Source organism: Podarcis melisellensis (genome assembly GCF_964234715.1).
Source record: "Podarcis melisellensis genome assembly, chromosome: 15".
Taxonomy (NCBI): Eukaryota; Metazoa; Chordata; class Lepidosauria; order Squamata; family Lacertidae; genus Podarcis; species Podarcis melisellensis.
In genome coordinates this window covers 20487032-20510509 of record NC_138532.1, presented here as the reverse complement: position 1 = coordinate 20510509, position 23478 = coordinate 20487032, and the positions used below count along the sequence as shown (strand labels likewise).

The 23478-nt window shown below is 46.9% G+C and overlaps 1 protein-coding gene across 1 annotated transcript; it reads right to left on the bottom strand.

The window, feature by feature from the left end:
• Positions 1–1724: 1724 nt before the first annotated feature.
• NLRX1 (NLR family member X1) lies at positions 1725–21513 on the bottom strand. Its single transcript, XM_081889772.1, has 9 exons — positions 20843–21513; positions 14359–14507; positions 13176–13257; positions 11518–11615; positions 9852–10468; positions 7633–9053; positions 5497–5583; positions 3876–4127; positions 1725–2754 (listed from the first exon to the last, which is right to left on the bottom strand). Exons 2-9 carry the CDS (start codon positions 14480–14482, stop codon positions 2436–2438), a joined length of 3000 nt encoding a protein of 999 aa, XP_081745898.1. The 5' UTR covers positions 14483–14507; positions 20843–21513; the 3' UTR covers positions 1725–2435.
• Between the last annotated feature and the right edge of the window lie 1965 nt (positions 21514–23478).

The following is a 23478-nucleotide window of genomic DNA, read 5'->3' as shown; positions in this document are numbered from 1 at the left end:
CCATACCCGCAGATAAAGCAACCCCCCCAACCCCCCAAAACCTATTTAGAATTTTTTGATGACAGTATCAAAAGGAGGCACAGGAACCAGATGTGTTCTGTTGAAACAAAGTGCTTTTATTTTTAAGGAGGCACAATGGCGGAACAACTGTGAATAATAATAATAATAATAATAATAATAATAATAATATTTACTAGTTGCTTCCCTCACAGGAAAGCGAACTCAAAGCAATTTACAGAAACAAACATAACAAATATGAGCCCCCTACTCCACAAAAACCCATCTCAGCCCTTTTTCATGTTTGCTGCTTCCCAGCCCAAGGACACAATCCGAACCCAGCCTAGAAGCTTGGCCTGAGATGAACAACAGAGCCAAGGCAACTGCTCCCTTTCTGATTCTTCAAAATAATCAATCCAATTGCTAGGGAGACAGTGGGTGGGAATGACTCACACGCTGCATAGCTATAGGCCAGCCGCAGCAAGCAAAGGAAAGAAGCCCAGCAGGGCTATGAACTACCAGATTCTGCATGCTGCTAGCCCTCAGTGATAAAAGCGAACCATTTTAGTCCTTGGCCCCAAAAACGACTGGCGGATTCCATGTGTGAAGTTGTGAATCTTCGAAAAGCTGAGGATCTGCTCCACTGCGGGGAAGGAAGCATGGCTCATGAGGTATTTGTGTTTAGAATTGATGGCAGAGGTTGGAGAGAAGCAGTGTGACTAGGAAGGCTGTGTTCCTTAAGGCAACACAGAAGCACCCCCTCACTCTGATCACACAAAAGCCAGCTTTGCCAGTGCACAGCTCACTGTGGTCCTCAACTCAGCCTTTCCCTGAAAATCAGCACCTCATATGTATAGCACGTGGGGATGCTGAGAACAGTTTCATTCAGCATCACCTCCCTTTGCTGAGCAGTGAGAAAGAGGGTTCCCTGGCTGCCACAGGGTCTGTATCTATAGGGGTGCACTCAATATCTTATTGGAGAGTGGGATCAGTCTGGAACTGACCCACTGCATGCTGTTCAGTTTTCTCTTCCAGGCGATCAAGCTCTGGGTAAAAATCAGTTCTGCAGCTTTTTAGCAACACTGCACAGAACCGATTGGCATATGCCTGTGACATCACAAAAAACCCCACCCACCTGGGAGCAATGTTTTGACTTCTAAATTCTCTTTTGCATTATTGAATTAAAAATGAAAGAAGAAGAAGAGTTTGGATTTGATATCCCGCTTTATCATTACCTGAAGGAGTCTCAAAGTGGCTAACATCCTCCTTTCCCTTCCTCCCCCACAACAAACACTCTGTGAGGTGAGTGGGGCTGAGAGACTTCAAAGAAGTGTGACTGGCCCAAGGTCACCCAGCAGCTGCATGTGGAGGAGCGGGGAAGTGAACCCAGTTCACCAGATTACAAGTCCACCGCTCCTAACCACTACACCACACTGGCTCACACCAACAAGGTAGCAAATAAACATTTAAATGAATATGCATAGATGAAATACATATATACCGTATTTTTCTGTGTATAAGACGCACTCATATATAAGACGACCCCTAATTTTTTAAACCCAAAATTAAGAAATTAAATTGTTTAGCTTTTTTGGGGGGTGGGGTGAGATCACTTCCGCCAATCGCCTGCCACTGTCGATCGCTTGCCACAGCTATTGCCGATTGCACACGTCGCTGCAGCTGCCAATTGCCTGCCCGCCTTGCCACAACCACTAATCGCCTCCCAATTGCTGAAGCCACAGCCAATCACAAGCAGACCTTGCCGCAGCCACCAATCACCAGCCGAATTGCTGCTGTCAATCTCCTGCTTGCTGCTGCCATTAATCGCACATCCCCCTCTGTATTCACCATCCATGTATAAGACGACACCCAATTTTTGCCTCTTTTTTTTTTTAGCAAAAAGCATCGTCTTATACACAGAAAAATACGGTACATATTAAGGCACGCAGTTTATCCGAAATATGAGAGAGATGTGGGAGACGGACCATGGAATCAGAGTTAGAATGGTGGTATTATATCTGCCACATGCACTGTGAACGTGGAAGGAAGCCAGGCTTCTAAGAACATCCGAAGATCCCTGTCGGAACAGGTCAAAGGTCCATGTAGCCCAGAAACTTCTCACAGTGGCCAATCAGATGGCTCCGGGAAGCTCCCAGGCAGGGCATGAAGGCAGGAGCCCTGCTTGACTGTTGCTCATAAGAACATCCGAAGATCCCTGTCGCAACAGACCAAAGGTCTATGTAGTCCCGCATCCTGTATCCTACAGCAGCCAATCAGGCAGCTCCAGGAAGCTCACAAGGCAAGGCATGAAGGCAGTCACTCAACCCGGATGAATCTGCTTGTTTATACCCACCGTGCGGCTCAACACTTTCCCCTGGCGTTTTCCAAACTGGCACAAGCTCACGCTTTTTCCAGGAGATTCCAGCAGCAGTGGAGCACTAGGAAGTGCCCTGCTGAAGGTCTCCCAGCATCCGCTTGACTTCGTTCTCCACGCGGATGAACTTGGCCTTCTTCCAAGGATTGGCCGTCTCCCGGCGGCTGCACCGCAAGTCCTCCAGGAGCAGGCCAAGGTGCTGCCGCACGCGGTCGCGGTCCCAGACGGGCAAGTTCTTCTGTACTACGTTCAGGATGACGGCCCAGTAGTCGGAGACGTCGGCCCCCATCGTCAGGAAGATGAGCACCTTGATGCCGTCGCGTTCCTTGCGCAGAGCATGGAGGGCCTGCTTGCCTTCCTCGCTGATCTCGTTGAAGTACAAGCTGGAGGGAAGGAAAGAGGAAGAGCTGAAGTAGGCGGGAAAGGCCTCTGTGTCCAAGAAGAAACAGCCAATTGGAGGAGCCGCCATGTTGAGGCAGTAACCAACACCGGCAGCAGAATGTGGTGCTAACAGGGTGGAGTTTTAGAATGGGCTGCACCATTTTGGCCCACAAGAGGTAGAGGGTGGGGGGAGGGAGAGAGTCACGTTTTCGAACAACTATTTATGCCGAAACGTCCCTGCAAATAGAAAGCCAGCTCAGCAGGCAAAGGGCCATAACCTCTTACTTTGAGATATTTGTTTTCTCTATGCAGGGAAATGGTAAAAAGATACAAAAAACCCAGAGAAGTATCCAAAAAGAGTGCCCCCTCACCTGCAGCCCGAAGTGGTACAGTCTTTTCTCCCACCCACATGCCTGGACCCAGGCTTAGGCAGTTAGCTAAAATGCAGATGTGCATCAACTTCTGACAAATTTGGGAGAGGAAATCCCCACCACCATTTAAAAAGCTACACCCACTTATCCTGTCGTTCCCCCCCCCCCCAAAAAAAATGGTTTGGGATTTTTAAAATTGAAAATTCATGGCACATTTTGTTGCAAATTTCTCCTAATATAAATGTTTGTACGCACCTTTGTCTAATAAGCACATATTTGCAAAGTATTTCCCCCTAATATAAAGCGTATCACCATGCTATGTTCATCAGTAGAAATGCTATTTTTAGGCAAACTTTACCCCACAATATTAATTTCTCTACACGCTGCTCTGCTAGACGGCCACACTGCAAAATTCAGAGAACTCTGGATTTCAAAGGAAGTTGGACAACATGACCCTTCCAACTCTACAATTCTATAAAGGATGTCTGCATTTCAGCTCATGTACTGCACCAGAAGGTGCAAATTCAGTAATTTCACCATTAAATGAGAACTGAATTGAATGCCTCCCCCATCCCTAGTAATGGACGATGGAACCTAAGATCTTTTGGCCAAGGCATTGGCCGAGCAGAGCGTTCAAAAGATGGCTCCTGCAGAAAGTCATTAGCTACCCAGGAGCTTATTCCCTTGCCTCTGTGCCTGCGTACATCAGTATATTAAGTTAGGAAGCGGCAGGAAAGCATGCTGAGACTTACTGGACAGTTTCCAGAGTGGCGTGCCTCTTGGCCTCCTCCACCAGAGCGAGGGCAGTTGCGTCAGACACCGAATTGTAGGCCACGTCAAGTTCCTGCAGGTGCTGGTTTTGCGCCAAGTGCTGGGTGATCACCTCCACGCCCCGGTTCCCCAGCGAGGTGTGCAGCAGCGACAGGTGAGTCAAAGAGGTGTTGCCAGCAAGGCCTTCAGCGAGGTACTGGGCACCCTGCTCTGTCAGGGGGTTGTCCGCCAGCCTGTGAGTGGCAAAAATGAAGAAGAGCAGATAGTGAAAGTTGGGTTAGCCAAGGTTGTGACCCTACAGATAGGGTCCATCAACAGTGTTCAGCTGTTTGAGGATGGATAATTGTCACATTTCCTACCCGCGGTCTAAAACAGTCATTTTCAAAGTGGGTTTTCCAGAAGTTTTATTTTTTGCCCTAATTTATTCATCATATATTTATCGTGCAGGCTCTCTGGGCACCTTTGTGACTTTGAAAGCAGCACTCTGGACCTCTGAACTCAAGCACCTTTGGCCCTGGAAATAGTTTCTTCTTAAGTTTCCTAAACCAACAGCAAAACATGGCCCAGTGAAAAGACAGCGGGAAGAGCTGCCCACAGAGGAAGAGCCTGTGCCCCCCCCCTACTCAACGATAGGGCCGGGGCCCTGTTCATGCAGGTTTGCAATGAAGTCTGACAGGTTTGCCCTCCCTCTTGCATGTAATGGGTGGACATGCCTTGGAATATGGCCCAGGACTCGCTGCGTGGGAGACACGCAGGAATTCATGGGAAGGGAAATCAAAGGATAGATGCAAGGCAGTAGACAGTTTGACAAATCAATACTGTGCTGATGAAACTGTCAGAAAACAGCAGTTTGAGATGAGAACGTCAGACCAAGCTAGCTCTGTTAAAGAAGTTGTCTGCGTTCCTCTGCACACTGAGTGGGAAGGCAATCCCAGCGAAAACTCAGTGGCATTTACTCTGCGTAAACGGGTGTAGGGGTTTCATCCTGGATTCAAAGAGACAAGTTGACTAGACACGTGACTGCAGGAGAACCATAAGGAGAACCTTTTGCATTTTCTTTAAAAGTTAACAAGAGTAGCCGGTTCAGAGCTGCGGTGAGGGGGCAGCAGAATCTGGTTGCTCTGCTGTTGCCCCACAATGCACTTTGACCCCATGTCCACCTGGGCACTGTGGGGAATTTATTTACTTATTTAATTTAATAGATTTTATTCATGGCTTGATTGCCGGGGGTCAAATTGAAAGGTGTAGAGGGGATGTTGACATCCAGAGTTGGACTGTATCTCAGCTCTACCCAAGAGTAGACTCACTGAAATTAATGCATGTCAGTCAGGCCCACGACAAGCACTGGAGACAGGATATTATTTTATAGGTGTGTTTTCTGCTGCTCTGGGTTTCCTTACTAAAGGCTGGATAGAATTAATCATCATCATCATCATCATCATCTGATTCTCCAGCTTTTATTTGGATGAGAATTTCCTTTCCTTTGGATGAGAATTCCTCTCCCAGTCCACCAAACTGTTGGAGGGGGGACTGGGAGAGATTTAGGGACAGAGCGCACCCCCTCCTCTCTGTGGGACTTGCAGTCTCCCTGTTCACACTCACCTTAGGGTACTCACACCACATTTCTCGTGCAACAGCAGGTCCCTGATCTCCTTGCATGCTTCTGGCCCCAGGCTGTTGAGCTGCAAGCTGAGGGAAGACACAAACACACAAAAATCAGTTTGCTTTTTTCCTTCCTCTTTTCCCTTCCTAATCACAGTTTGCCACCCTCTGGCGAAAGGCAAGAATGCATACCCTCTGACATTTCTCCAATGAAAATAGGGACGTCTCATTCCACAATGATTATTTTACTATTTATACCCCACCCATCTTTCCGGGTTACCCCAGCCACTCTGGGCAGCTTCCAACATATATAAAAGCATAATAAAACTTTTAAAAAATATATTCTGTATACAGGATTTCCTCCAGACGGCTCAGGGGTCGAATAACTCCATAACCACCCAACATTTCTACAATAAAAATAGGGACATCCTAAGGAAAAGTGTGACATTTTGGGAACAAATAAGAAACCGGCATGGCTTCTCTAAATCAGGGACATCCCTGGAAAATAGGGACACTTGGAGGGTCTGTGATTCAAAGCTTGGGGAAACATCGATGGCCCTTTTGGTCTCTTCCAACTCTATGATTCTATGATCCTTTTTGTGGGCTTCTCCCATGTGGGCTGATGGAGGAGTAATGGAGCAGTCCATTCCTCCTTTGGCATGAAATTCCTGGTCGCCTGTGGTGACCTTGCAGCGGGAAGACACATTACAACGAACCTGATAAATTGTTAGGGCATGGGATTGTATCCAGCTAAGTCTTCCTCAGAGTAGACCCGCTGAAAGCAAGGAGCCATGGCTCTTTATTTCTTTGGGTCTACTCAATGGGTGTTCTTCCTGGTGGAATCTGGGGTGCAAAAGGGGTCCTCCATAGCCCAGAGGCAGAAAATCTGCCATTGCCAATTTCTAAGATGGCAAGAAGTGAGGGTTGGGAAAGACTGTTCTCTGCCTGAAACCCTGGGGAGCCTCTGCAAGTCAGAGTAGACGATACTGGGCTGGACGGTACAAAGGAACTTCCTGAGCTTGTCTTTGAGCAACAGCTTGGTCATGTGAGCTTGTGAACAAAGTGCTAAGTCACTCTGGAACATTCTGGGCGGTATCTAACTAACTCACTCCATCCATGCAAGGATTTATGCTTGAACAACATTGTTCTCCCCCCCTCCACATCCCCCCATGCCCTGCAGAATCAGTTCTAGGGGTCCCTCCAGCCCTTCAGAGCATATTTAGGGGAGGATACAGGACTTGTGTGGGGAGAGAAGGGCAAGTTCCATTGGGAAAACTTAAATCCTTGCCCTGACATAACAATTCTCCTTAGGGCAACGTTGGAGAGAATACATAATCCAACCATCTCGGACCCTATGATCAGCAGAGGGGGGGCTTCTTTGGTGGTGCCAACACTGGGATGTGCCCAGTTGGTACTGACTCACGGCGGGGCCCTTTTAATGGTGGTTCCCTGGTTGTGGAATGCCCTCCCTACTGGGACACACCTGCCTCCATCATTATTAACTTTCAGGAGGAATTTGAAAACATTCCTGCTTACCCAGGCATTTGGTTGGCTGAAGAATACTGCTCCTGGGATCTCAATATTATTAGATAAGAAGTGTGTTTCTAACTGTAATTGCTTTAATTATTATTATTATTAATTAATTAATTAATTAATTAATTATACCCTGCCCATCTGGCTGGGTTTCCCCAGCCACTCTGGGCGGCTTCCAACAAAATATTAAAAATACGATAAAACATCAAACATTAAAAACTTCCCTAAACAGGGCTGCCTTCAGATATCTTCTAAAAGATATCTTCCTTGACATCTGATGGGAGGGCGTTTCACAGGGCAGGTGCCACCACCAAGAAGGCCCTCTGCTTGGTTCCCTGTAACCTCATGTCTAGCAGGGAGGGAACCGCCAGAAGGCCCTTGGAGCTGGACCTCAAAGTCCGGACTGAATGATGGGGGTGGAGGCGCTCCTTCAGGTATACTTAGTTGAGGCTGTTTAGAGTTTTAAAGGTCAGCAAAGTTTAGTTTAGAAAATTCTAAACTATTTTAGAATGTTTTTGCTGTGCTTTTGTTTCTAAATTGTCTGTTTGGGTTGCTTGGGGAGGAAAGGCAGGATATAAATTCAATAAACCAACCAACACTCACTGGAGTTTTTTGCACCGCAGCAAGACAGGGAAGAGTATCTTCAGGCTGTTGATGTCGAGGTGGCAAGAGGCCAAGTTCAGCTCCTCCACTTCATGACTAGTGGTGCCCACAACAGATGCCACGACGGAGCACTTGAGAGGGGTCATCTTGACAGAGGAGAGGTTGATGGTCCTCAAGGACTGGACAGCCTCGGCCGTGAAGCGTTCATTCTGGAACTCGTGCAGAAAGAAGAGGTAGTCCATGAGCTCGGACGGCGGCAAGCCCTTGCGGCTGTTGCGGATGACCGTCTTCTTCATGGCCTTGGCGATCTCAAAGGCTGCCAGGTTCTTGATGGAGCAGCCGAGCTGGTCCAGGATGGCCCGGTTGCGCCGTGACAGCAGCCCTCCCATGAAGATGGGGAAGAGCTCAAAGACCTCGTCGTCCGAAGCCTCGTCCGGGTGGCGCATTGGACCTTCCACCCCAAGGATGCTGAAATTGATCTGGTCCAACACATCGTCGTTAAAGTAGTCCTCTTCCTTGAACATCTCCACCGCCATGGTGTGGGCGATGGTGTCGCGGTCTTTGCTGGTGAACCGGCTGAAGTAGCGGGGGAAGACCTTGATGAGGCTGAAGAGCACCGGCAGGACGCGCAGAGGCAAGACTTTAGAGATGATGCTGAGAACCACAGTCACATCTTCACTCACCTTGCCAATGATCTCAGAGACCTCCTTGCCCACCCGTTGCCCCAGGGTCTTTTTCTCGCCCAGGACCACGTAGAGGGCCGCCAGGTACTCCTGCATGGCAGGGATGGTGAAGACAAAGGTGTGCTCCTTGCCCGACTGCACGCTGGGCGTCAGGAAGAAGCTGAAGACGTCTCTGCGGAAAACATTCAGGAGGTTGAGCTCACTCTCCGTCTTCATCTCCACCTCAAAGCAGCGGCGCAGGTCCTCTTCCGAGAAGGAGGTCTGCCGGGACATCACCCCCTTGTAGGCCAGCTTGCCCACTGTTTTGGACACGTATTTCATCATGGAGATGTCAGACGGGTCCGTGCTGTCCAGCACCTCCCCGCTGAAGTTGAGCCGCAGGAAGCTGGTGTAGATCCCGGTGAGGGTTTGAGTGGGGGGCACCGACTTGGTGAAGTAAAGGAAGTGCAACGTGGTGCAAACCAGCCAGCAGTAGGATGGCAGGAAGCAGGCGGCCGCAATCTGGTTGTGCCGCTCCAAGTTCCTGGACAGCATCTCCACCAAGTTGTCTTGCTCGTTTGCTTCCTCCGCTGTTGGAGGGCCAGAGGCCCCGAGGCACTCAGGCCTACGCAGGCGCAAGTGGAAGTAGAGCTTCTGGAGGTTGATGTCGGAGAAGCCACAGACCTCGACGTAGCGGCCCACGAACTTGCTGGGGATGCGGCGCACCGCCGAGGGCCGTGTGGTGACGATGATGCTCGCCTGGAGAGACAGGAGACATGGCTTGGTCAATGAAATCCAAGGTCAGAACCCAAGACACAGAACCTAGGGAGCTACCTTATACCAAGGCAGAACACTCTTCCATCTAGCTCAGTATTGTTGACACTGTGAGTTGAGAACATAATGGTAGTTTTCTAGCCCTGGTTTCTGAGTCAGACCATTGGTCTATCCAGCTCAGAATTGTCTATGCCAGAGAATGGGGAACCTCTGGCACTCCAGATGTGTAGGACTTCAACTTCCAGCTACCTTGGCCACCAGCATGGTCAATGGTCAGGGATGAAGGGAGTTCATATGGAGGGCCATAGGCTCCTCAGCTGTATTTTAATTTAATGGACCATTAAATGGGTTTTTGTTTGCTGAAGATGACTGCATTCTGCTGCTGATTCTCTCTCTAAGCATCTACCATTTGTGGATCTCAAGGGAAAGAGGTGAGCGGTCTCACTCAGGGAGCCACCCATTCTACCAGCATGAAAGATAGGAAGCTGAGCTCAATCCATCAGCTTTGCCGAAGGCATCAAACCCCATCGGATGCCTCTTGCCTCTGAATTGTGCCAGCCAGTCATTATAAGAACAATTGTTTAAGTAATAATTGGTGCCTGAGTTCTGATTTTCCCCCTCTTCCCTCCCTATCCCCTTTTCCTTGTGTGTTGTGTATGTTTTAGATTGTAAGCTCGTGGGCAGGGTCTGTCTTGTTTAATTGACACTCTGGGAAGCTTTTGGGTGGAACAGCGGGTTCAAAGGCTCTAAATACATGAAGAACAATCTCCCCAGAACACAAACCTCTGGCATCATGTATTTCCTCAGCAGGTTGACCACAATGGCGGATGGAGGAATCGGCTCGTTGGGGTCGCAACAGAGTTCTGTGTGCGCCAGGCGGAAGTCTAGATTGAGGCGGTCCAGGCCATTGAGGATGAAGAGCACTTTGAGGTGGCTGGAACCCAACGTGGGCACCAGCTCCCGGAGATGAAGGTATTTCTTGGTGATCATGCGCCGCAAGGAGATGGGTGCGCTGCCCTGGGAAAGGTCCTCACAGGAGAATGGGATGAGTAGCTCAAAGCGCGGGAGGCGGCCGTGACACCAGTCCATCACCATCTTCTTGATAAGGGTGCTCTTCCCGGTGCCCACCGTGCCATAGAGGACCACGTTCTTCACCTGATTCCCGCAGGCGTCCACGTCAAAGAGGTTCTGGAGGCCAATGGTGTGGCTACGGGAGGCCTGCAGCTGGTTCTGGATGGTCATCTCAGGAGAAGGCTTCAGGATCTCCTCCAGGGAGCTCTCCCGGATCACGGGGTCCACGTGGGTGGTGTCTAGTGAGAACGACGGGCCAAACTGACGTTCCTCGTTTGGCTGCTGGCGGAACCAGTCAGAGAGGTTTTTGCGGTGTTTCTGGATGGCTTCTGCGGAGGAGAAAAGTGAGAGTTAGGGCTCCTGGGCGACCTATTTATTACACATTGGTTCCGATTTGCTAGCACAACACTTAGAGAGAGGTTAGATTAGATCCAGGGTTTATTGAGCATTTGTTTTGATTTGTTTGCAGAGAGGTTGCAAGTCAATGAACTTTCCTCCTGCATTCATCCTGACTTGCTTGCGAGTTGTTTACACATCCTCCCTGTTAGCCACACACAATGTATGGGTAAGCACGCAGTTTGTTCCTTTGCTGGAGCAAGCCACATTCCTATTTGCTCATGCAGGAAAAAGCAGTTTCCACTGTTCAAAGGGCTGTTTGAAAGCCATTTCCCAAACAGCCCTGCACTGCTTTTTAAACCTCCAAATTTCAGGGGATTAAGAAGCAGCACAATGATGTTAGGGGAAAAGACTTTCAATCAGCCCTTTGCTAACATTCCTCCACTGCTCTTTTCTGATTTTTGGAGGTTCAAAGAGCAGCACGTGGATGTCTGAAAGTCCTTTGTTGCCCCTTAACTTCAAAGAATCTGCAAACCAAAGGATCACCATGAGATGTTTACAAAAGGCTGTTTGAAAGCCCTGCGCTGTGCTTTGAAGTCCTGACAAGCGGGACTTCAAAGCACAGCATCACCTGACGTCACTAGGGCATCCCTAGTCATTTGTTGGAACCATGCCGTCAGGTGTTGGAGAGATTAAGATCTGCCCCCGCCCCCAGCCAGAAAAGGCTCTCCATCCCAGCTTTCAAGCATCCCTTCATCAGAAACAGAAACCTGCTTTTAAAAATTAAAAATAACCAAAGCGAAGGTTCCCAAGCTGCTCATTTCTACACCTCGATATCAAATTGCACGTCTGAATGTAATTGCAGAATTGCATAAATCTCTTGCTAAAAAGAGAAAACCACGAAGGGTTTTCGCCCAGACCCCAATGGCAGTGGTAGGCATGTCCCACTCCACCCCGGCCAGGCAATCTAGTTGTGTTCCCTGGTCCAGATTAGTGATCAGCAACAGCATCACTCCTTGGAAACATAAAGTAGTGGATTTACCAGAGGTGGGCACATTCTTCAGTGCTGGTTGGCTTGGTCTGGGGGAGGTTGGCTGAGATGGGAACCCCTGGGATCCTCCCACATGACAGACAAAGTCCCTGTAAGAGAGAGAGGAAAGAAAATGTGAGGTATTATTATTATTTTTTAGTGTTTATATTATTAACTTGTAAGATATGGATTTGTTTTTTGTTGTTGTTGCTTTTTTAGTTTTTCGAATGTTAGTTTTTGTGTGTTGTGTATTGTTATTTTTCGATATTTTCCGTGTTGTTGTTGTGTGGAAAATACTAATAAAATTTATTTAATACAAATAAATAAATAAATCCTTAAATTATTTAACTGATTATTATCAATAAAAAGTTTGTGAATGTTTATTCAAAAAAAGAAAAGAAAATGTGAGGTATTTGGGCCCCAGGTGGCTAAGGAAAAGAGAACCCCTATAAGGCTGGCAGCTCTGTTTTTTTGCAAATACAAATGCATTCCAGAGCTTGAAAACAAACAAACAAAAATGTATTCAGTTGTTTCCAGAAAGAACAGATTGTGGACAGCTTCCTATGTCTGGATAGAGAGACAGGCAGGCAGGCAGGCAGGCAGGCAGGCAGGCAGGCAGGCAGGCAGACAGACTCTCTGTCTAAATTTCAACATCAATTTATGGCTAGCAAAGTAGCAAGAGATGATAAAAGTAAATATGGAGGAAGGCAGATACAGTCATACCTTGGAAGTCAAACAGAATCTGTTCCGGAAGTCCTTTTGACTTCCAAAATATTCGGAAACAAAAGCACAGCTTCTAATTGGCTACAGGAAGCACCTGCAGCCAATCAGAAGTCCCACTGGACGTTCAGCTTCTGAAAGAACGTTCAAAAACTGGAACACACAGTTCTGGTTTTTGATTGTTCAGGAGCTGGAACGCTCGACTCCCAAGGCATTTGGGAGCCGAGGTATGACTGTATAAAAGTAATAGAACACTTTTGAATGTTCAAAAAGGCTTCCCTTGCATTGTCTTAGTGGTTCCCAATTGGTGGTCCATGGACTCCAGGGGGTCCACATAACCCATCCAGGGGGTTGGCCGTGTCTTGAACGAGATTCTAGCACCCTAAACTGCACATTTCTTGGGCACCGTGCTCTCAGAAAGGTCACATCACTGGGACATGTTGGAGGGTATGGTGACACCATTCACATAACAAAAGCTACCAAAAGTAGGGGGTTCGTGGGTTGGATTTTGAAAAACAGGGCGTCCACAGTACTTTGCTAATTGGGAACCACTTCTTTATCTAATCAAGGAAGGGGTGGCTAACCAGATGCTGTTGGACTCTAACTCTAATCAGCCCCAGCAGCCAGATTGGCCAATGGTCAAGGACCCTGGGCATTGTAGTCCAACAAAAGAGGACCACTGTGTACAGCAGGCTAGCCTCTGCACCCATTCGTGCACCTCTCTCTAACCTCCAGCCAGAAAAGCGAGAGGCATTCTCAGAGATCAAGGACACCTTCCAGCCAGTCAAAAACACTTATATGCATAGCAGGGCATATAAGGGGCGTGGCCTGATTAAAGTTCCAATGGCCAGATAGAGAAGGCTGGAGGGCTGCATTTGGACCCCGGGCCTGTAGCTCCCCATTCGTGTTCTAGGTTGCCAAGAGTTCAGTATCCAGCACAGCATCCTTACCTGACAGGAGATGCTGATCTTAAGAAGAACAAGGTCCGGTCCACATGCAGGATCCTCTTGAGGACCAGGCGGTTCCCAGCACCTTCAAGGAGAGATTCCAGGACAAAGTTATTACAGCACTGGTTTATGTTATATTATTTACACATTAGTACTTATTATTTACCTATTATAAACGTAACTTGAGAAACAAAGCCACAGAACCACGTGTAAGGTAGCTGGATTCAGACTAAATCAGCAGAACTTAGTTCTCTTAGCTGAATGAGTGGGTTGTTGATTTCAATGGGACCCAAGTTCAGTCCCATCTTATGTGTAAAATCAAAAGCACGTTTCTAGTCCTAAGGAATATGGAAGGAGGAAGGTCTCTGCCCCAAGGAGCATGCACTTGGGCTTAATTTCAGTGGCACATGAGGTTGAAGGGGACATATCAAGGGCTTCACAGGGGGGGTTTAAGGAAAGCCTTAAAGGAAAAGTGGGGAGAGGGAAGGCTGAAGTTTAGTTTCTCTGTTTCTAATTTTTCCAGTCTTAAATTCAGTTCTCTATATTTCCATATCAGTTTGCATTTTTTTTTAAAAGGTGACATGAAAATTCATCACCATTAGTGTAATTTTTTCCTCCTAATATACATATTTTAATGCAATATTACCTAATACATTAATTATTTTTTACAGTTATGCATCGCTTTTTAAACCTAAGTGTCTCAAAGTGTCTTACAGAATAAAAATACGAACAACAACAACAAAATGTTAAAACCAAATATAAAAGCAGCAATAAAAGAAGACTCCAAAGTGCAGATCTATCTATCATCTATCTATCTATCATCTATCTATCTATCCCAAAAACAAATCTCACCCAACCCACTTAAAAGGATGAGTGGAATATAAAGATCACAAACATACCCTCCAAATTAAGGTTCAAAGGAGAGAGCAAATTATTTTTTTAAAATGTCTGGCAACTAAAAACAGACAACAGTGGTGCCAGGTGCGTTTCTCTGGGGAAAGAGCTCAGCAAAAGGGGAGCCATCACCTCTGCACCCCCTAGGCATTGAGAGAGGGAGTTTTTAAGGATAAGGAGCAGGAAGGAAAGACACCCTGCCCAAAGAACAAACATGCTCAGAGGCACTCTTACTACTTCAGCCATTTCCAGACTCTGAAAGCACGGCCCTGGAGATTGAACTCTGCCTTACCTAGCGCCGAGTCCAGGTGCATCGCGGAAGCTACAACGCCTCTGCTGGCCTTCTGCTTGGCCTCTATTTGCTTCAGCCTGCTCCAGCTGCTCCCCGCCTTGCACGGCCATCTCCTCAACGGCATGGTGGCGAAGGAACCTGCCTTTCAACTGGAAGACACACGTAAAAAGGTCAGAAAGCAGAGCTGGAATTTCCACCACCACCACCCTGTCCCCCAGAATCTGATAATCAAGATCTGCGAAAATCTTGTCACTGAGGCAGACATAGCTTGGAGGCCAGGGGCCTCCTGAGCAAGCCTGTCTCTGAAACTATATCTATTGTATACTATATATTTTTTCTCACACTTCTTTCAGATAATTCCCTTCCTCAAAACAGCTCACATCAATACTGTAGGGTCACTTCAGGACAAGCTGTTTAATGACCATTTAGCATGATTTAATTGCAGTGAGAACTATTTGATTATGGGGAGATTAGACAGTGTTGCATCAAACAAGCATTATCTCCCAGAGCAAATTACCTGTCACTTTCCTTACAGCAAACAATCTGACCTTTGGGGGATGGGGAGGGGAGCGTCCTTGCTGCACAATAGTGCAAAATCAACGTTAATTGAGCAACCTGAATTTGCTGATTCAGAGCCCACTGTAGAATGGGAACAGTGGGGTGAGTGGCAGGGGAGCTAATGGCAGGTGGAACCAGAGGTCTCATAGACGGTTCTGATTTTATTATTTATTAAATTTATTAAATTTATATACCACCCTTCATCTAAGGATTACAGTTTCCTCCCCATCCTCCTTGATAGACCTGGGTTTCACATGCACACATTCTAGGAGTCTCACAAATTAGGAACTCTAGACAGCGGCAATAGCAGGTTTTATCCAGAAACTTGCACTCACACAGATCTTAGAATGGGGAGAATGTTCACAGCACGCACAGAAAGAATCAAATATACACATTTAACCCTTCAGTGGGGAATAGCTCAGCAAATAGTACATTTCTATTATGGGGAACGACTCAAGAGAATGGTTTGGGAGAATTAACTAATTCTAACCAGAGGGACCTGGGAAGTTGCAGGAATCGAGAAAAAACATTGGCTGGCTTCACGGTTTCCCCCACATTGTGTTTTTTTTTGCATAGCACACAATTTGTGATATATTGCAAGGTCAATATATAATATTGCCAGGTCAAATATTATGAAACTGATATCATGATATGGACTTCAAACTGGTTTTGGGCGATACAGCAATATATCACCCAGCCGTAATTCATTGTATTGCAAATAGAATTCTAATTAGAAATTGCACAACATCCAGCACAACACATTACAATTGCTACAACAGGTAGAAAAGATCATTAAGTGGCCTGCCAGGATGATCAGCTATTTTCAAGTGGTCGGGGGGTGATTTTAGGCAGTTAAGTCTCTCCTCCAGCCCTACCTGGTGATGTTTCCAGGGATTGAACGTGGAACCTTCTGCATGCAAGGCAGATGACCTACCCCTGAGCCCTTCCCTGACTACACATGCCCAAGAAGGAGCAAGCCCACAGAGGCCAAGAGGTGCTGCAAGAGGGTGGCTTCCAAAACACACATGCTCACTACTGGTAGGAAGCCAAAAACAGATCTAAACACACAGTCACACATTCTCAGAGACAGGAAAGGAGGAGCAAGTTTGGAGACTACCATTTGTTGTGAAAATAGAAAACAGGGGAAGAAGCCAAAGGTACCTTTTCAGTCCCTGTGGACAATCGCAAAGCAGGAGTCCTGGAGCTTGTCGAAAGTCCTAAGTCAGGTTGGAAACAGCAAGGGCTGCAGCAAGGACTTCTGCTTCACTAAGCAGAGACCCAGGGAAGCAGGAGACTGGAGGCAGTGGAGGCAAAGCAAGGGTAAGAATGCAGCACTAGACACCGGGGTTTCATCCAGGGAAAAGCGATTCAGCAAGAAGGACTTCAGGCAGCCAGTGGAGCCCAGCAGAAAAGGAGCCAAGAGGGGGTTCAGGAGCCTGGTTTTTATACTCTGGGGGACAAAAGCTTCAAAGCGAATTCCAAAGTTGATTGGATCAGTGACGTGTTGCTCCTGGCCAATCCTTTTGGTCCATGGCAAGGTGGGGTGGGTCCCCGCCTTAATAGGATTATCTTTGGTTATCTTTCCTTGGCATAGTCACACCTTGGCTAGTGTGATTGGATTTTAGACTGGGTGGGCTTAGAAGTGCACCTTGTGAGGATGGCTAATTCGATTGCACTGCCCGAGGTGCAAATGGCTGTGCACAGAACAACATCACCCCAGTCTGGATTATTCCTAAATTTCATTTTAGCAAATTCCCACCTCCCATTCCATGCTTTCTTCAACCCCTCTCTTCCACTTTCTTTAACCTTACAATAATCCATGCAACTGTCTCTTCTCCGCAGCCCTCTGAACACAAGCCCCAAACATGGTTCATTATACTTTTCCACTACGAAGTAAGGAAAAATATAACTTTAAAGAAAAACAGCCAACACATTTAGTCCCAGTAACCTTACGTGTGCTTTCTTGACAGCAAGTCCCACTAAAACGAACTTTTCAGGAAACATGCATCAGACCAAGCTCATTCTGGGAGACCCCCAATTTGATGAGTTTCACCTGTTGACTTCTGCCTGCTGCCTACATGTATGTAAAAGTTGCATGCAGCCGTAGTACACCACGGGCAACACTAGCTGTGTAAATAAGGAGGGGAGAAGAAAGAGAGAAAGGTCTTTGGAAGGAAGGGGAAAACAGAGGAGAGAAGAGATCCTGGGAAGGAGATGAGTAGAAGAGGGGGTCCTTTTTGTAAAATTCACACATGCACCTTGGGGGTGAATTAGCAGGTCTTTCTCGCTTCATTCCCTGCCATCTCCAGTGACTGCACATCATCACAATGCCAGTCTGTTTGTGGCTCTGCTGTGTGCCTTTCTGCTGTCACTGACAGCCAGCTGAAATAATAATCTGCTGTCCTCCTCCCTCTCCCCTTAAAGCAGCAGGCCTCACTAAAGGACTTCACCAAGCCGACAAAGACTGACACATTTACAGCCGGCTTTGCCGCAGAGGCCTGGCTTGGAACTTGCCAGGCTGGCCACGGAAGGCTCTTAGCAATTCCTGGTGCAGAGGCCAGCTCAGAACACTGTGCCGTTAGAAAGCGGGGGAAAAAGACAAATGAAATTTGAGCTCTGAGGCCAGGCAGCTTAAACGTTGCTCTCAGAATTCATGGTACAAATCAGTCACAAATACGCAAAAAAGGGAGAGAGAAGGCATGGATTTTCTCCGAGCAAATGCATGCAAAAATGGGCTCAATTTTGCAGAACCTGCTACATCCTCATGTGCGTCCAGGGGTTTGCAACTGATCAGGAATAAATCAGCCTTGCCTTCTCTTGAGCTTTTAACGGTAGCTTTTATGTGCAGAAATCGATAGGCAGGGAAAAAATACAACTGCTGTACAACCACCTCCTGCTAAAGGGAAAACTCCAATGGACATCTGAGAAGCTAAAACAAATGGACATGCTGGCAGCCCTGTGGCTATAGCTTAGCTCAGGGGTCAGCAACCTTTTTCAGCCATGGACTGGTCCACCGTCCCTCAGATCATGTGGTGGGCCGGACTATATTTTTTGGGGAGAAATGAACGAATTCCTATACCCCACAAATAACCCAGAGATGCATTCTAAATAAAAGGACACATTCTACTTATGTAGAAACACGCTGATTCCCGGACCGTCCGCGGGCTGGATTTAGAAGGCGATTGGGCCGCATCCAGCCCCAGGGCCTTAGGTTGCCTACCCCTGGCTTAGCTGGTAACAGAATCCTAGAGACTGCAGGGCTTTGCCACTGCATCTTAAGTCGAGCTACAGAGTCTGGAATCTTGGCTAAAGTTATGCAGATGAATCCATCATGGCAGGCATCAAAGAGTTAAGATGAGAGGCTTCAAAGCATCAGAGAGTGTGCCTGTCCACACCTGTCATTACCTGTAAATCCAGGCCTGTCTCTAAGGAATTGTATCTGCTGCTGTTCTTTGGTTACCTTGAGATGTGTGTGTTTTCACACCAACAAGCCTTGGCAAGGCAAGGCAAACAGCAAGGGGAGAGGGACAAGTAAGTTGTTGTTCCTCAGCCCAGCTGAACAACACACAAGCAAATTGGGATGAATGTTCATTGTTGCACAACCCCTCTGCAAACAAATCAGGATGGATGTGCAATAAAGACCACTGCACATACTTTGTTCAAACAAATGCTGAAGGCTGAATAAATGGGTTATCTGGAGGAGCCACTCATTTTTAATGCTGGGGTATATTGCTACTGCTTCATTTCATCTTTGACTTTCCTTTTTTTGTTCCAATAAATTTTATTGTAGATTTGCTTTACTACAAGTGTTTGAAAAGCGGGGTATACAAAGCTTTAACATGAAATTAATCTAAAGCTACTGGTTCATTTCTAAAGGAGAGATACTCGGGTTCAGACTTCTTAGAGCTACATTCTTGGCTTAGGTTTTGTTTCTGATGCATGAAGAGGAAAATTAACTCTGTACATGCTCAGGAGCCTTGGGGTATCCTGAACTCTGATCAAACATTTGTTGTAGATAAATAGATACGGTTGTGTGTGTTTTTTGTATTGTGAGAACTTTAATAACAAATTCTGGAATCTGATCAAACACTGAACTCTGTCATGCTGGATTGAGTCCCAGCTCAGATTCAGCCCAGCTTCCAGCAGTCCCCACCCACCTCAAAGTTAGCAGAGAGATGGACTAAAGAGTGATACACCTGAATGGCAATTAAAAGCAAAACACTGATACAACATTTGTAACTCACTTTCCTCAAAATTTCAGTTAGGCAGAACATATTTCTGCTCTTTTAAAATTTTAAAGTTCAGGACCTTTCTGTGCAATTTGTAATTGGTTAACAGTGGAAACAGTTTAATATGTATCACAAAATAAGGCCAGTGATCCTTAATAGCTTGGGATTGCTCTCTAGCCTTGGAAATGAATGAACTCTGTCCATTCAAAGCTAGCACAAACAAGAAGTTATAGGAACACTTTGGCAAGACTCTGGGGGTTCCCCTATCTCCATGGGGTTGTCACCCACCCCTGCATTTCCCCCATAATGATAATGGCCTGAAGAACTTGGGTGCTCATAGAATAGAGCCAAGGTGTTTGAGCTGATCTTAAATATTGCAATAGGGAGGGATTTGTTAACTCTCCATGAATGTAGAGAGTAGGAATATAGGGAGCTAGCTTTTTAGCTACCTTGCACTTCCCTCTACTCTTGGGAGAAAAAAACCTGACAGGATTATACCATATACAGTATATTTTTGTTTTGTTGTCTGTGGGCGTTTCCAGGCTCTTGCTATCTTTTGACAAAATTCAATTACACACCAGCAAATTCAGCTTGCGCAATTCAAGATAATTTGGTGCTTTTGTGCAACAAACCTGCTCCCCCCCCCCCCGCAACCTGCTCCAGACTTTTTGCAAAAAGAAAAGTGACAGAGAAAGGCAAAGGAAAATGTGGGACAATATTTGCTCGAAGCAACATCATATAACCTCCCAGGAAACATAGGAGCCAACTCCTGGGGTCCAAGGGCCCTTTGCTTCCCCCTAAAATATTTGAGGGGGCCTGCCCCCAATAGTTGATAGGCATTGCCATTAAAATTGTGTGTGTGTCCCATGTCTTATGATCAGTTAGGTGGGGCAGGGCGTACCCCCCAATATTTTATTTAAGTTGGCACCTCTGCCAGGAAACAAATCAGAATGAATAGTGAACGAACAGCTGACACCTAAAACTTTGTGAAACAGATGATGGATTTTTCGGAGCTAGCCGACCTGACCAGAAGAGTCCGCGACCAGAAGGAGGAAGAGTATCAAGAGGAATGGAAGAAATTCAAAGATTATTTAGTTAAATATGTTAAGATAACTTAAACACAATTACTTGTGAGTACCAAATTGGCCTAGGATTTAAATATGTGACGTTGTAGAATACCATGGATAAAAGTTAAAATGAAAAGAAAGAAAGATGTTAATTGGACTAGGTAAATTTTACGTGAAACTAGTTTTGAACTGCTACAATGATTTCTATGGAAACTCAGCTAGGGGGATTCAAGGAAGTCACTTAATGTTAACAAAAGTGGAATTTTTACAGTTAGGATATATGTTTGTTTGCTTGCTTGTTTTTTGATGTTTTCTTTTGATGTTTGTTGATATATTTGTTTCAAATTTGGAAAACCAATTAAAAATTTTTTGGGGAAAAACAAAAAAACTTTGTGAAGCAAATCAGAACGCATGCTCAATAAACAGATTGTCTGGGACACACCTGCCGTCATCCCCCCAGAGCCCCTACCAAGGAAAAATCGAAGGGAATCGGGGAAGCTGGGATAACTTTACTGCTTCCCTTACCAACCCTCCCTTGTCACCAGAGCCCTCCGAGAGAGAAGAGCGGGAAAGCGGCTCAGAGTTGGCCCTGTACTGGCGTGACCCCTCTGTCCACCCGCGAAATTTTACCTCCGGCGAAGGATCTTCCGAGCGGATGGTCGATGCAGCCGTGCCCTTTCTTCCATCAGGGTCTTTTTGTCGTCTGCCGTGTGTCTGTCTGTGTTGATCTGCTTTTTCAATAGGCCTCTGGGAGGTTCGCGTTGCATTCAGAACAAGCTTCTCTTCGCCTCTCCGGCGGTTTATTTTTGTCTCTGTGAAGGCTCCTGCCCTCTGTCAGTTTATTTTGCAGCCGTAACTTCCTGCAAAGAAAGCCCTTCCCACTTGGCCTTACAAACTGCTTCTCTCGCAGCTGGCAGAGCTTCCAAAAGGGGGAAAAAGCACAAAACCAGGGAGGGGAAGATTGAGCAGAGAAGGCGAGCAAGATAGGAGCTGGATTACCACAGAGTGCATATGTGTGCGTTTTCTGGCACAGGCAGAACGGCTTGCTTCCTGCCCCGCTGGATTTGCTTCAGATGCAGCCGCCTCTATGCAGAATTGCGTAAACGTGGAGATATCCACTCCTGTGACTCTGCATCCCCTTTGCTGGAAACAAGCACCTGTGGGATTTCTGCCTGTCCTAAACCTTCTCCAGATGTGCAAGACATGCTTCTGGGGTCTGGGAAAGCATTGGCAACCCTCTTCTTATTTCCTGGGTGTTACATGAAGGTTTAGCTGCAAAACCTTTTTTCAAAGAACCCTGGAATGTGAGAAGCAATGCTAAACAAGAGTGGCCTTCTGAGCATGGGCAGAGCGCTTTCTGCCCTGAATATGGAGGTTCTGTTCTCTGCATGCTAATACTAAATGGCTGTTGCTTAGTCTGAGTAGCCACCTCTGTCTAGTACAGCTAGAGAGAAGAGTAGAGGCCTTGGGAAAATGGAAAGAACAACACGGCAGATTTTAATTTCAGTTGCATTTGTGGGGAGGGGGGAATGGTGATTGAAACAGGAACATAGAAAACTACCTTCTCCCCAGCCAGATCCTAATATTATTATTATTATTATTATTATTAATAATAATAATAATAATAATAATAATTTATTATTTATACCCTGCCCACCTGGCTGGGTTTCCCCAGCCACTCTGGGCAGCTTCCAACAAAATACTAAAATACAATAACCTATTAAACATTAAAAGCTTCCCTAAACAGGGCTGCCTTCAGATGTCTTCTAAAAGTTTGGTAGTTATTTTTCTCTTTGACATCTGGTGGGAGGGCGTTTCACAGGGCGGGCGTCACTACTGAGAAGGCCCTCTGCCTGGTTCCCTGTAACTTGGCTTCTCACAGTCAGGGAACCGCCAGAAGGCCCTTGGTGCTGGACCTCAGCGTCCGGGCAGAACGATGGGGGTGAAGACGCTCCTTCAGATATACTGGACCGAGGCCGTTTAGGGCTTTAAAGGTCAGCACCAACACTTTGAATTGTGCTCGGAAACATACTGGGAGCCAGTGTAGGTCTTTCAAGACCGGTCTTATATGGTCTCGGCGGCTGCTCCCAGTCACCAGTCTAGCTGCCGCATTCTGGATTAGTTGTAGTTTTCGGGTCACCTTCAAAGCTAGCTCCACGTAGAGCGCATTGCAGTAGTCCAAGCGGGAGATAACCAGAGCATGCACCACTCTGGCGAGACAGTCTGCGGGCAGGTAGGGTCTCAGCCTGCGTACCAGATGGAGCTGATAAACAGCTGCCCATGGACAGCTCCATGGACAGCTGTGAGTCCAGAATGACTTGGGTCCATCCTTGGGTCCATCTAGCTCAGTATTGTCCAAACTGACTGGCAGCAGCTCTCCAGGGCTGCAACCAGGGAAACCTCTCCCAACCCTATCTGGAGATGTCAGAGATCAAGCCTGGGCCCTTCTGCATACAAGGCAGATATTCAATCCACTGAGCTACATCTCTTCCTAAGAAATCAGAATGTCAGGTCCATGTGTCACGGGAAGCCGAGCAGAATGGTGGCTTCCTGGCATGTTTTAACCACCCGCACAAAAAGGAAGTGCAGGGAGAATGTGGCATTGCTCTGCTCGATCAGGAACCCTTGCCTACTGCGATGTGCAAATGTCACCAGTCTAATTGGCATCGTTTAGCCCTTGATGTGGCTCAGCACATCGGTTTCAGCTCAGCATCCCTCACCACCCACCCATGTGCCTGGCCGGAATTTGCAACACTGGTTTAAGCTGCAGCACCACTCCCTGTGAAACCAGAAATGATGGCGTTCCAGCCCTTCTGGTTTGGCCTCTTAGTCAAGCCGCCTTCATCAGCAGCTAAGGGTGGTTTCTGCTGCTGGCAGGAAGGGAGTCATTCCAGGTGCTCAGGCTGCCTCCCGAATCCGTGGCAGTGAAAAGCGTCTCGCCTCTCATCCCCCAAGGAAATGCAAATGAGTTCATCCTTTCTTTGCCTAATATAAAATGGATGCAATTCGATGGGAGTATGCAACCTGAACTAACCTCTGTAGCTGCTTCAATAAGTTGAGCTTGGACCCATTTCTTACACATGGAGGTTTCTGAATACCAGTTGATGGAAACTGCAGGTACCCTCAGGTCCTGCTTGTGGGTTTTCCATATGCATCTGGTTGGCCACTGTAAGAACAGGATGCTGGGTGAGATGGCCGCTGGCGTGATCCAGCAGGCTCTTCTCATGTCCTTACCTAAATTCATGGAGATTGAATGGTCTGTGGGA

Bases quoted from the DNA above. Each gene is read 5' to 3' on its own strand.
- NLRX1 (XM_081889772.1), bottom strand. From the start codon at position 14,482: ATGCCGTTGAGGAGATGGCCGTGCAAGGCGGGGAGCAGCTGGAGCAGG. The intron at 13,258-14,358 runs GTAAGGCAGAGT...CTCTCCTTGAAG, and splicing joins GCACCTGGACTCGGCGCTAG to GTGCTGGGAACCGCCTGGTC. The intron at 9,054-9,851 runs GTTTGTGTTCTG...CTGTCTCTCCAG, and splicing joins GGAAATACATGATGCCAGAG to GCGAGCATCATCGTCACCAC.